Source organism: Brachyhypopomus gauderio, chromosome 1 (assembly GCF_052324685.1).
Source record: "Brachyhypopomus gauderio isolate BG-103 chromosome 1, BGAUD_0.2, whole genome shotgun sequence".
Classification (NCBI taxonomy): domain Eukaryota; kingdom Metazoa; phylum Chordata; class Actinopteri; order Gymnotiformes; family Hypopomidae; genus Brachyhypopomus; species Brachyhypopomus gauderio.
In genome coordinates, this window is record NC_135211.1 from 32,202,847 (window position 1) to 32,217,018 (window position 14,172).

Sequence of the window (14,172 nt, forward strand, 5' to 3'; positions counted from 1 at the left end):
GGTGTCAACAATGAGGCGATTATGACCGGGGGAGTGGTTTGGTGCAAGAGGGCGTGTGACGAATTGAAGTGGGTGTATGTGTTTGGGAGTCAGTGCGCACATGTGCCCTCTGGTGGCTACCAGGCTGGCTCATCGTGACAAAAAGACACCGGTTATCAGGGGTGGAAAGTAACTAATTACATTTACTCACATTACTGTAATTGAGTAATTTGTAATTTTCTGAGTAGTTTTTGAAATATGTAATTTTTACTTTTACTTGAGTGCATTTTGACCCAAGTAGTTTTACTTCACTACATTTGAACGGCCTCAAATTACTGAGTAAAAAAATATTGATGGTGAAAAATTTAATGCAGGCAGAAATTTAAACTTCGAGTCCCAGAACTGAAGGCCATCTGTGTGACCTTGCCTTGCGCACGCCCTTTCCATTGTCTCATAATCAGGTCGTAATCGTGGTGCACGTTTTTTTCCAAAAGGATGAGATTGTTCTATCTTTAAATCTTCTATCTATCAGGTTCTGTGGGATCCTGTGGACATTTTATTGTGAAAAGTGGAATCCTGTGGGCACTGTATTTTGAATAGTTGGATCCTGTGAGCGTTTTAAATAGTGGAATCCTGTGCGCATTTTGTTTTATTTTGAGATGTGGGATCCTGTGGTCATTTTATATTTTATTTTGAGTTGTGGCAACCTGTGGGCATTTTATTGTGAATAGTGGGATCCGGTGGGCACTGTATTTTGAATAGTTGGATCCTGTGAGCACTTACTTTTAAATTGTGGGATCCTATGAGCATTTTTAAATTTTTGATGTGGGATCCTGTGAGCATTTTATTGTGAGTAGTGGAATCCTGTTGCATTTTAGTTTGATTTGTGGCATCTTGTGGGCACTTAATTTTGTGTGCATTTTGTTTTTTGAATAATTTATAATTTAAATTTCTTTATTCTTATCATAGTGTTGTCCATTGGACAATAGGACTGAAAATTGTTTGCACTTTATGGTACAGGTTGTGACTGTCCTTGTGCTGTGAGGAAGTATGTTCCTGAGCCCAGCTGACCTTTTTTGCAAGCGTTGATGTGCACTTAAATACACTTTGAAATCGATTAAAACAACTTGTGTTGAATTTGGTTCATGATTCATCCATGCATTAAATAACTGAAAGTAACTAAGTAACTTTTACTCAAATTACATTTTAAATGAAGTAATTTTGTACTTTTACTCGAGTAAATTTTGAGATGGGTAATTTTACTTTTACTCTGAGTAGATTTTAGGCAAAGTAATGATACTTTTACTCAATTACAATTTTTCAGTACTCTTTCCACCTCTGCCGGTTATAGCCTATTAACCCTTCAGTAAATGTCTACACAAGAAGACGGCCCTCTCACATATGCCTGTAGAATACAGAAGGACAGGCTAAGCATTACGAGTGTCTATATCTTTGGAGGCGGGACTTTGGGAAAGGAGGGTTGGGCTTTGGATGGAGAATGCGTGGTTTTTTTTCTCAGGAAAGGAAAAAAATATCAATAACAGCTTTTTAAACAGCTGATCAAAATGATATGTCATTCTGTACAATTTCTCTTAAATATATATAACTCAATATAACTAATATTGGTCATTTTGGCTTTTGGTGTTACACACATGGTAGTTTGTGTTTGAGACACTGATGCTGAATCCGCCTCTCTTTATTTATTTATTTTTTACAGTTACTCATCTCTCTTTCTCACAAAGAATGCAACCAGTATCCAAACCAATCTGACTTCAAACCAGTACACTCCAAAGACCCCATCATCTCAGGAACCAGTACATTCCAAAGAACCCATCATCACAGGAACCAGTACACTCCAAAGAACCCATCATCACAGGAACCAATACACTCCAAATAACTATTATCACAGGAACCAATACACTCCAAAGAACCATCATCACAGGAACCAGTGGTGATATCCACCCTCACCACTCTTGGAATCATTGATGCAGTGTGGTAGTAATTTGCCTCTTACCTTGAGAAAAGCCACTCCATGCTGCTTCAGTCATTGGCCCTCTTGTGCTGAAAACTCTTAAACCATCCTCTCCTTCTCACTCTCGGCTCGTTGTTCAACAAGGTCTGGCAGACGGACCTTTGTCACAGATGAGCACCTGTTGCCAAAGTCGAACTCCAGAAACACAGACGTGTTGTGTCTGCCTGGACATACCTGCCCGTGATCTCATTGGGTCTTCGGCAACTCTGACCACACTGGCCAAAAACCCCAGTATGGAATTAGGTGTAACTACACTCGTTCATTAAAGCAGTGCTTCATACTCATGGTTCACAGTCAGTATTACTTGTCATAAAACAGCAAGTTGCAGTGGAAAGTAGAACACAAAATAAATCTCAGAAAAAGTGAGTAAACAAACATGACATTACACCCTTTCCCAAATGTAAAATCCTTAATGTTGTGAGATGTTTCTGACACTCACCATCTGGATTATATGTCATTACAGAGTAGCTTACAGCAAAAAAAACCCCCATAAAATAACAGACATTTCTTCTAGAAATCATGACTGGTAAGAGTATCAGTTAACAGAAATTATTCTGAAATTATGCTTATCAAACAAATAAGCAAATTATTTCAGTGTATGTTTCCATGCCAACACAAACTCAAATCAGGTCCAGAATTCAGCTCCACAGCCTGCATTTGATCTTCAAAACTGCTGAATCCCACTTAAACCTGCCCTAATTCTGCACTTAATAATAAAGATAATCAACATCATCATTATAGTAATGATCATAATAATAAGCAGACATCGAAGTGCATTGTGGGTATTCTGAATCCACTCCCTTGGGGTACCTCACTTGTACAACTTATTGTGATGCGCTGGATATTCTCCACAAAATGGCAGAATCCCAAAACAGTGCCCTATAATAGTGAATAGGATCCTGTATAGTGAATAGAGCATAGTTTCAGACATAGACATTCCAACAATGATTATTTATGTCCCAACTCTAAAAATGTGATTCATTATGCCCCCTGGTGGCTCTGAAGTCTCTCACTTGAGTACAAAAAGCAGGAACAGTCGTCTAAATGACGTAGTACCACATAGCTCTATGAATTCTGGCAAGAGTTCCCAGTCTCTTCTCACAGAAATGTAATAAAAAAATGTAATAAAATGTAAGCACATTAAATTTTCTAGCCTATACAGTTTCAGAAATCTCTAATTGTATTATTTTTTCTTGACAGGTTTTTTTCAGAAAATTAAGCACCAGATTAAAACTACTCGGAAAAAAAGAAAAAATTCTTTTTTCGCACGAGGACATTCCTTTCCCGATGTCGCCATATAAATCATGCTATTGATTTGAACTTTTATTTGTCCATGAGCAGCAATTAAGCACTCGGCTTCCAATAATGATAATAATAATAAAAACATACACAATCCACTAACGAATCACCTACTTTAATGTATCACCTTAGTGAAAGGTATACAGCATTGCATACTGAGTATGCAGTGTGAAATAGTATACAGTATGCAGTGTGAAATAGTATACAGTATGCAGTGTGAAATAGTATACAGTATGTAGTGTGAAATAGTATACAGTATACAGTGTGAAATAACATACCGGGTGAAACGTATCACATAGAAAGCTTATGAAGTGCTACATTCTCAAGTAAACGCAATATCTCTGTAAAACTATGTCATTAACAGCCGAGGCTTAGCCTGAACTGTTTTAAAAGGAATCTTTCGAATAACAGCGGCATCAGACGGTAGGTGGCGCTATAGCACAGAAGATGCTTCAACATTTCTTTTTTGCCGAAATGACTAATGACACTTTCAACAGCCATATAAAACATTGTAATTTTTTTAACAAATATAATTGATCTCTGAAATAAGTATGGTAACTGTTATGAAAAAGAAATCTCACAAATTCCAACTCTGTACATGAATACTCAAATTTGACATGTCAGCTTGGGAAAAAGTTCCAATAAGTACAAAAACAATGTTTAGCGTGTTCATGCGGCGTCCATTTTAATAACCTAATAGGGCTTTCGTGAGAATTTATGTTGGGCAATTTCAGTACTGGGGCGCCAAAACACCGGCCAGTAACCCTATGAGCAGCAACGGATGTCATATTGCTGTGCATAACCAACATTTACAGAGAAATTAGAGCCACAGAGATATATACAATTTATACAAAATCGTGTGTTCGTGAAGCATTACGGATTTCAATGTTTTATTCGTTGGTTTCTATGTGTTATTGTGTCTTCCTTAAAAAGCGTGATTTACTTATACTGGCCAATAGAGGGAGCATTTCTGATTTAATGCCCACTGCCAGGATTTTGTATTCTAATGCCAAAATTATTACAGTATTATAGTGACAGTCTCCTGAAGTTTTAGAGGACAGTCTCTGAGCAAATATGCCTTTATGATCGACCAGTGTTTTGTTTTACAGATTTCAACGGGAAAAATCATATCTGCATTAGTTAAACATCAAATCATGCATTAATTTGCTTATTTTTACATATCCATTCACTTATTAATTGTTTGTGTAACACATGCATACGTAAAGCAATGCATAATTTGATAGTTTAAAGAGTGAGTTTTTTTAGATTACCCATTGACATCAAAAAGTGATTGATGATGTGGTTCCCGAATCCGCTTCAATATTTTAGAAATTCGTTTACTTCATATTAGAATAATAGATCACCCTTGATCATGCGCAGCCCACTCATTCTATATTTGAACAGGCTACTCGTATTAAAGCAGCACGCGCTGTTTAAGACAGATGCTTTGAATGTGTTGAACCCATAGAACAGCATGTAACTGTGCACGAGTTACATTAAATCTGGCGATTTCTATAATGTGGATTGTGAATTATTGTGGAAATAGTGGATTATACTACTGCAGCATCTAAAATATTTTACATATAATAATAATAATACTATAACAAAGATTTCTGCATGTTGTTGCAAATGGAAAATGCTTCTTAATCATAAAAGCCCATTGAATCTAATGCAAATTATTTCCAATAGAGATATGAATATATATAGGTTGATCAAACAATCAGGGCGCACTTCCTACTGCATTGGGCCTACGCTCCTAGGTAATGCGCACAAATCTCTCTCTCTCTCTCTCTCTCTCTCTCTCTCTCTCTCTCTCTTTCTCTCTTTCTCTCTCTCTCTCTCTCTCTCTCTCTTTCTCTCTCTTGACTTAGTGACAAACCTGAAAGCCTTTTGTTGCAATCTTAGCCAATAGAGGCGGATTACGACACTCGGCAGCGGAGATATATAAAGGGGCCTTTCTAGACGCATTTGTACACTTGTCAGTGACATACCAAAATATCTTTCCAAACGTGAACAAGGGAGTTTCGAAGTGACCAAAACGTCAAGAGGAAATACATCGGCTATTGGGATGCATTAAGCGTTAAGGCGTTTTTCCATTTTAAACTCATTTGGTATCGTCGCTGTTTTCCATTTGTTATGGAACTCATACTTCAGCAAAAGAGCATTTAAATCAGTTTGAGGATCTTTTGACTACTTGCAGTTTACAAGTTTGCTATAATATTGGACGCCCAAGAGAAAGAACTAATCACAGTATCAACATGGCAAGGTATAACTTTTTGTTGTGTTTAACGGTTCTCATTGGTTTGGAACTGTCCGGAAGCGACGAACCGGACCTTTTCTTTCCACCGGTGAGCGAGATGCCCATGGATGCTGGCGTGTCGCTCATCGAAGTAGAAGACATTGGAGCTCGTGAGTGTTCCGCGTGCGTGTGGCGAGAGCAGAGTAAAGTATTGCGGCTGGAGACTATCAAATCACAGATCCTTAGCAAACTGCGATTGAAACAAGCACCCAACATCAGCCGTGAAGTCGTTAACCAGCTGCTTCCCAAGGCACCTCCGCTACAGCAGCTCCTGGACCACCATGACTTCCAAGGGGACGCTTCATCCCAGGAAGAGTTTATGGAAGCGGACGAGTATCACGCCACCACGGAGTCGGTCATTACAATGGCATCGGAGCGTAAGTAATCAAACTTTCGGTGTTTCAGTTTCAGTGCTTGGCGTTTAAAATGGTTTTAACCACGGGATGAGTTTTGTGTTTGTCGAGGCGTACATAAAAAACAACAACATAAATAGTGTTTTGCGATGTTAAATGCAGGTTACAGTTTAGTGTTCCCTGGTTAAGGCATTATGGTGAACACCAGTAACCCTTTTAAAAGTGACAAATGACGTAGTGTGAGCTCATGGGCCTTGCTGTCAAAATCTGTTCGGGCTGAATCTGAACTTGATAAATTAAAAAATCAAAACAAAGCAATGAAGACTTACAAGGCGACAGCAGTAATATTGTTATTAGACACGGTTTAAACCGTTAAACGTTAACTACATTCTTATTCGGGTTTCTCTCAGTAAAGAAGCCAACATGAGCAACTTCTAATCTATGACTTTAGTTAATTTTGCAGTTCCCAGAGGTCATCTTACAAGTGAACTTTCTCAGCTTTTTAACGCATATATATGAGTGAACATATGGGAGGCCTAAGTCTTTGTCCACACCGATGCTTGAGGTTAGCCTATTTGCTGAATAGCTCTCGAGATCACAAATTAAGATGCCTAATGTAAGTGGTTAATTCGTTGTTGCGGTTGTCCTGACGGTTTAGGGCTTCATGTTTTCAGTAGTCGCTTATGCTAGTTTGGGGGATCATAAATCAATAATGATAATGTAATTTAAAACATGGCAGGATGATGCAGTTGAATTAACCGCATATAGCTTATGCTCTCGGCTGCTCAATAAATTCAGGCACATTCAATTATAAAAAATAAAAACAGTTTATAACTAGAGCAGGTTGTGAAATTGTACTTTTACACAGTGTATTGAAGCTTTTGTTTAGTTTAGCGTACTTAAAATAACAGGCAATATTTCAACCGATAGACTCAATAATTATAGTATGGCACTAAAAATTCTGGAAACAGAGCCTCGGCAGCTGTGTTAGACCAGTCCTTTATAAACGGGCCCTAACCGGCTCCCCTGCTGTTAGGCGCAGTGAGAAAAAGTGTGTCCAAAAGATGCTATTGTTTCGCTCTTGCAGCAGTCCCTCACGACCGCACTTGCCTTTTAAATGCGAAGTTTATAGGCACAGCTCGCGTTTTTTTTCACCGGAGACACAAAGCCTGTGGAACGGTTGGGGTCGAGGGGAGTGTGTGACCTTTCCGCTAAGAATCGCTGGGGTTCAACAACATTTACACACATAATGTATTCCGCACAAGGCGGACGAAAAGCCGAGCAAATAATCCGTTTTTTTGACCAAGAGCGAACAAAGATAGGTTTGTGTTCCCCTAACTAACCTCTTCGTTGATTGTCACTCAGCCCACGTCGTGGCGATTCCCGCAGGCATAATGAACACCAGTTAAACCGCCGCTTGTGATTCTGAGGGTGCGGAGTCACATAAATGATAATTTTTTTAACAGCTGCAAAGATTTCATATTGTGAAATAGATTATAAATTATACTAGTATATAGACTACCTATATACTGCAAAAGATGCATTAAAGATGATTGTGGTGATTATAATGATGATAAGAATAATTCGAAACTAAGTACATATATCACTAGTATCACTTTAACACCTTGTAATTTATATACTCTCTTGTAGCCAAAAAGGTGAACTACCATGCACACATGTTGTCTATTACAAAATACTCTGCCTTAAAGATTGTCTTTCAGGTTTTATGGGACAGTGTCAGTAAGTGGTGGGGTGTGACATGTACAAGGTATCCACAATGATGATATTGTTATAGGTTCATAAATGGCCTACAGTAATGCAGTTGTATATTTTCTGTGAATAGCAGGATGCCGGCAGAAAAGTTATTGCCTGTATTAAAATGCAGTGAAAATGCTGGACTTCTCCTTTTTCAGGGGTACAGTGACATCAGAGAGCACAGGCAGATCTAACACCTGTAAGTTAACTGCAATATATATGACAAGTGTCTAGGGCCACTACAACTTTCTAAAAAAGTTCCTTTTATGTAAGCAATTCTTCACAGAGCTGTTTATTCTTTAAATGTTATCCTGAATGGCCACAAAACCTCTTCATGATGTATTCACTATCCGAACTTCATTTTACTCTTTATCAATTATGTTATTCATTAAACGAAATGTGTGAAACTAAATATGCTCACTCACAATCCACAACAGAAACTGTTGTACTAAGGGCAAAATAATAGACAGAGATAGTGAGCTCATAGGTTATGGTGCTCAATCTACCTGACTACTTAATTGTAACAATACATACATTACCTTCAAAACAAAACAGTGTGGTGCTGTAGTGTGATTAGGATGAACTGCATTTTAAAGTGGGGAAGGTTGCTTGTTTTCTGTTGAGTATTTTAACCAAGCTGACTAGAGTGACTGGTTATCCTCTTCTGCTTTTGAAGTTTATCCGGACTTTTCGACAGGTTTTCCTTAGGATGGCTAAAGGCAGGAAGCAATATGACATTTGTGGTTGCAGCTTTGGTTTGGAATATTAAAGAATGACAGCAAATGAAACAATATTGTTTATGGAACAAATGCAATGGTTCTCTCATCCACGTGATCAGTAACAGCATGTGCACATGTGTGCACATGTGTACACGTATTTTGGTGATGCATGCGATTTATTTAACTGCTATATATATATGACAATAACGTACATGCAAAAAGTAGCATAAAACAATCAGATATCTCAGTCCAGTCAGTGTAAGGTTTTGTATTACATGAATGGCCAGAAGAGGCCTGTTCTTTACAGAAAGGCATTTAAGTGCATCTGTAATGCGCAAGCTGCCTACTGTATTCCACCATTTAAATATAATGACCCCTTTGAATTCTAAAAAGCCACTTTGCGGTATTTAGGGCCACCTTAAAGCTAAGTGCTAATGCTGAGTGCTAATGGTAAGTACACCATACGAAAGTGCATGTGGTAAGTACACCATGAGTAAGAGCTTGTGGTAAGTACACCATGAGTAAGAGCTTGTGGTAAGGTTGATAGCTTTGCAGCTTGAATAACCTATATGTGCCTGGAAATAAAACGGTGGCGTGTATGAAGGGGCAAAACCAAAAAATCGCCTCCCACAAGACTAACCAGACCTAAGCATCATCTAGTGTATTGTCTTCAAAATTATTGTCTAGTGTATTGAATCAAAAGAATTTAAGTCATAAATTTGCACCTTATTGAAATGTTTATGTCATTAAGTTATGCTCCTCTCAAAGTTACGCATTTCATAATTTTCAACTTTGCTTTTTCATTCGTATTTCTATCCTCTTGCAGTCTCTATACATTTTGCCTTCATTGCTCCTGCCTCAGTTCAGTATTCTGCCTTTTTCATGTTCCTCTAGCCCTTCTGGTGCATATTCCTCTTCACTCTGTCACTCAAATGCTCTTCGTTTTCAGAGCACCATGCTTTCTCTTTTTCATCTTTCTCTTTTTCATCTTTTCTCCCTTCCGTCATCTTTTCTCCTCCCCCACCTCTCTCTCTCTCCCTCTCTCTCACTCCTCTCCTCTCTGCCCCCCTTCTTCTCTCATGCTGCGTGAAGGGCTGCATCTCTCTCTCTCTCTCTCTCTCTCTCTCTCTCTCTCTCTCTCTCTCTCTCCCTTCTCCCCCCATGAAGGGCTGCATCTCTCTCTCTCGCCTGTGGCATCATAATGGGTCCCGCGGGAGCATGATCCGCCTCTCTGTTTCTCAGAAAAGGAGAGAGAAAACTTCAAAACATTATTTCCATCTTCACCGTGGCTGAGATTTCCCTCCTGTGTGCTTTTGATGCTGCCCGAGGCCCCACTGAACATGCAAAGTCTGCGGATTTTGCTTTTTTTATATACCTGTGCACTACTGCAGAGCGGGGTTCAGTGGGTTTATTTTCCCAGATTGTATGAACTAATATAAAATCTGCTATCGCAGTGCAGTGTTGGCAACAGTGTGCATGGCTGTATGCAGTCTTTCTCTAACTCAATGTCCACGTAGCAGGGTCATAGTTAAGGCTGACAGCACAAGTGTACAATGATGCTACACAGGTCATACGGGTCTAAATCAAGTTGGGCTGTGCTGAAGAGTTGGACCTTGGTTTTGATTGTTTAGGGCAGGGGTGGCCAACCCGTCATAGACCAAGAGCCACTTTTCTTACTGTGTTACGGCAAAGAGCCACATCGTACATGGGCGAGTGTAATCTGTTGGCGGGGGGGGGGGGGGGGAGTGTAAATTATTAGCTGTGAAGGCAGTCAAATGCGTGTTTTCCACTACGCCGGTAGCAGGTACCACGAAAATGTAGCAGTGTGTCGCCCCGTTTGTGCAGGTGAGCTCGCGGACCGGCTGGGAAGCCGCATGAAACTAGGCAAAGAGCCGCATGTGGCTCGCGAGCCGCGGGTTGGCCACCCCTGGTTTAGGGCCTTGTGGCCCCTGGTGTTTATTAACTCAAATGTAATGAATTTCATGCAAAGCCTCGAGTTTGGTAAAAGAGTGCACCTGCTTTTCTTGTGGAGTGTGTGTCCTAGCCACACGCCCACCTCTGCATATCATGGTTACTCATTTGTGTATCTTGTGCATTGAGTTTTATTTTACTTTGCGGAGGTGAGTATTTCCATGCAGGGTTTTTTCTCCACCTCTGGGTGAGTCTCTCCATGTGGGGTTTTCAGCATTCAGGGGTGAGTCTCTCCATGTCGTGCATATGCCTCAGTGTGTGCATGAGGCCACAGCAGGGTACTGACCCCTTGGAGCCTCATTTGTCACCTGTCTACATATTTAAACCAGCCCTTCCTCCCTCATCAGCGCTCCCCGCTAACAACCACTGGCTTTTGAGAACGTTTGTCAGTAATTTGTCAGCCCCCCACTCCACACCAACTCCATTAATGCTCCTGTTCATTTTAGACATCAGTCCATCTTACTGCAATTTACTTGAATAAGTTCACACAGCAGTGGTCATTCAGGCTGAGGAGATTTCAGGCTAAGCACCTGGTTTAGGCCGTAAAGGTGTTCACAGTTTTTGTTTGTACTGTGTGTTTATGTCATGTGGTCTGACCACTGTTACTGCTGATTCTTGTGGGTTTAAAAGCGGACTGCACTTTTTACCTCAGATCTGTTGTTACCATAGGCACGGGCATGAAAACAACAACTATCCGCTTGTGCTTTGATAAGTAAGACCACTCTGTGCTCTAACAGAGCCTGGCAGCTTCTTCACTGTTTGCAGCTTTGGTTAAGTTATCATCCTTATTGCATTTTGTTGCAGTGTCTAAATGACCAAAGGCGTACATACATTATACACATACATGTACTGCATATGCACACATGTTGTGCACACACACAAATCTAGACACACACACACACACACACACACACACACACACACACACACACACACACACACACACACACACACACACACACACACACACACACACACACACTACACATACACAGCAAAAAGAACTAATACATTCACTGAGTCACAGTGGAGAAAAAGCCTCCATTGACCAGAGGGGTCACAGAGTTCACAGCAATGTGATATATCGGATGGGGAGCCAATTAACCTCTTCACGTCCCTTTCTTTGGCTGCAAAAAGAGAGCTGGTAGTAGATTAAACAACACAACCCCCCCCCCCCCCCCCCCCCCCCCCAAGAATATACACCTAAGATGTCAAACATGCACACACACCCACACACAAACATACACATAGTCAGTCACACACACACACACATATAGTCAGTCACACACACAAACACACACACAGACCCAGTCACACACACACAGTTACTCACAACATCCACCCACTAACCACTCCCACCTAAAAAAAGCCACAAGTCTTTTATAGTGTTGACCCTATAAAGGGGTCGTTTCCTGAAGGTGCAGGAGCCATAAATGTTAAGAGGGCCAGCGCAGAACAGGCGTCCGACTATCTCCTGGTCAGTGGGATGACGTGAGAGGCTGAGGACTGTATATGCTTGCGCGTTGCAAGGTAACACCTGCATCTCACATCGTCCTCAACTGCTCCCGTCCATCTGAACGAGGGAACGTAGGGACGGTGAACGGGTGCGGCCGCTTTTGTCATTTACCTGTTTTGTTTAAGCAGCCAGCACAGCGGGGCTGTAGAGATGGCACAACACGCTGCCGATTTTACGGCTAATAAACTTTCAAAGAGACCAAAGTCCATTAATACCCGAGGCAAAATTTCACCAGCCCCCTCAGGAATCTCGCTCTCTCCTCCCTCTCTCTCCTCCCTCTCTCTCCTCCCTCTCTCTCCTCTTCCCACGGTCTTGCGGTTGTCTTTCCCTGCTTCTGACAAAGTGCTTGCACTCTGAAGGAAGCAGCCACTGGCTTAGGGACACTTAACCCCTAACAGGCATCATGCGAAACTGTGTGCATATATGTAATTAAGCACTACGCTCAAATAATTGCACCTTTTGGATGTGCAGGGACCACGGTGTTTTTGTTAGAAGGATAAAGGGCCGTGCGATTCTTTGCAAACCGAGACCCATGTGAATGTGTGTTAAAATGTTCAGGGAGGATTTGGCCCATTTTCCAGCAGCCACTGAGAGTTTGGATATGGTGTCCCAGATTGTGTCCTGCAGAAGAGTCAGAGCTCATATGAAACTTCAACAGCACACAACGTAGCATGACATTTGCATGACATATAAAACGGGCTCGTAAGTTGTGCATGAGGCTTGTGTTCAAGATATGTGTCTTGGTTTTTTAGGTTATTGACCACTGGGGGTTTCAGACTGCATGCAATGAAGTGAACTGTTTGCATCATTTATACAGTTGGTTCTGGGATCCATGCTGAGGGTTATGATCTCACCAATAAGAACCTAAGCGTTTGTCTTGCAAGCATTATTGAGCTCTTGGTGGATCCATGGTGAGACATCTCTGCTGTGCTTTGCAGAATTTCCAGCATGTTGTTAAAGATGAGTTTTTTCATTGCAATTGTGAATTCATCTCATGTTTTGAGAGAGAAAATTACTATGAAAATGGCCTTTAAAATAAAAAAAAACATATACAAACAGGATTTAAGGCGGTTTATTTGCATTCAATGAAACTGCAGTGTACTGTAGTAAAATATGTAAGTAAGAGATTCCAAAGAAACAGGACATTTCCAAAGAAACAGGACATTTTGGAAAGAGGTACTGTATTAGCTGTGCAAGCAAAGTGATTCTGAAGTTCTAGGAAGGGGAACCAGTTTGTTTCAGAAAAAGCATTCATTCCATAGGGTGCTAAACTTACATGGGTATAGATTCTGATCAATTCTGATTGCCCAAGTCTATCAATTTTAAAGGTCTTCTATCATTTTAAAGATATTTATGACAACACACCCACTCTGAAACAATGTATGACTAGGAAGACTACAAGCGTGCGTGTCTGTGGTTCTGGGTGTGTGTGTTTGTGTGTGTGTGAGTGTGTCCGTGTGTGTGCACGTGTGTGTGCGTGTGTGTGTGTGTTTGTATGTGTGATGGTGCAGATTAGTCACACACACACAGGTAGTGGAATGTGTGCCTGGTACCAGTCAGCACACCCCGTTCCACAATCCTGCTTCAGGACACAGCCAGAATCAACAAGCAGCCCTTGCCTGTCCTAAAGGGACCGAGATCGCGGACGCTTTTTATCGAGGGGCCTGCTTTTATAGGGCCACGTTAAAGAGTGAAAACAGATGTCAGCTCTCACTAATAAAGGAAATAATTACTCCGTGCCCTCCACTAATTAAGCACTTTGTCGGAATGAGGGCGGAACCAAGGGAGGAAAGTGCTTAAAATCACTGAGCATGTTATTACCGCCCAGTGACGCCGCCGCCGGCAGACGTGAACGTCTTTATTTAAATATGTCCATTCATGACATCTAAAAGGCTCAATCAGGAGGAGCACAGCTGAATCGTTCTGGCCTGCCATTAAGATCCCAGAGAAGCCGGAAAAGAATTTAGCGCCCTGCGGCTGGATGTATATATGAAAAATTAATAAGGATCTTAAGTGTTGTGAGAGTGGCTTCCCACTAAGGAGAGAGAGCCGCTAACATAGACTTCCTTTCCTATTTAACGTTGGCCGTGGAGTTCATTAGGGATGCAAGTTTGTCAGTTGCCAGAGGCATATTTGGATGGGGGCCATGGTCGTTATTGTTAAGTACAGGCTACATAGAACAACTGCAAGAAAATAAAAATGCTCAAAGATTCAGAGGAGGTTCGTAAAACAGACACGTGCATCTTCTA

General features: G+C 41.0%; 1 protein-coding gene across 2 annotated transcripts in view; it reads left to right on the top strand.

Annotated features, from left to right (window-relative positions):
* Nucleotides 1-5,227: 5,227 nt before the first annotated feature.
* gdf11 (growth differentiation factor 11) overlaps nt 5,228-14,172 on the top strand; it is a 30,546-nt gene continuing 21,601 nt past the window's right edge. For both annotated transcript variants that reach the window (XM_077010072.1, XM_077010081.1), the window contains exon 1: nt 5,228-5,986. In XM_077010072.1, coding sequence (XP_076866187.1) covers nt 5,569-5,986 — 418 coding nt within the window. In that variant the 5' untranslated portion in view covers nt 5,228-5,568. The remainder of the gene's footprint in view (nt 5,987-14,172) is intronic.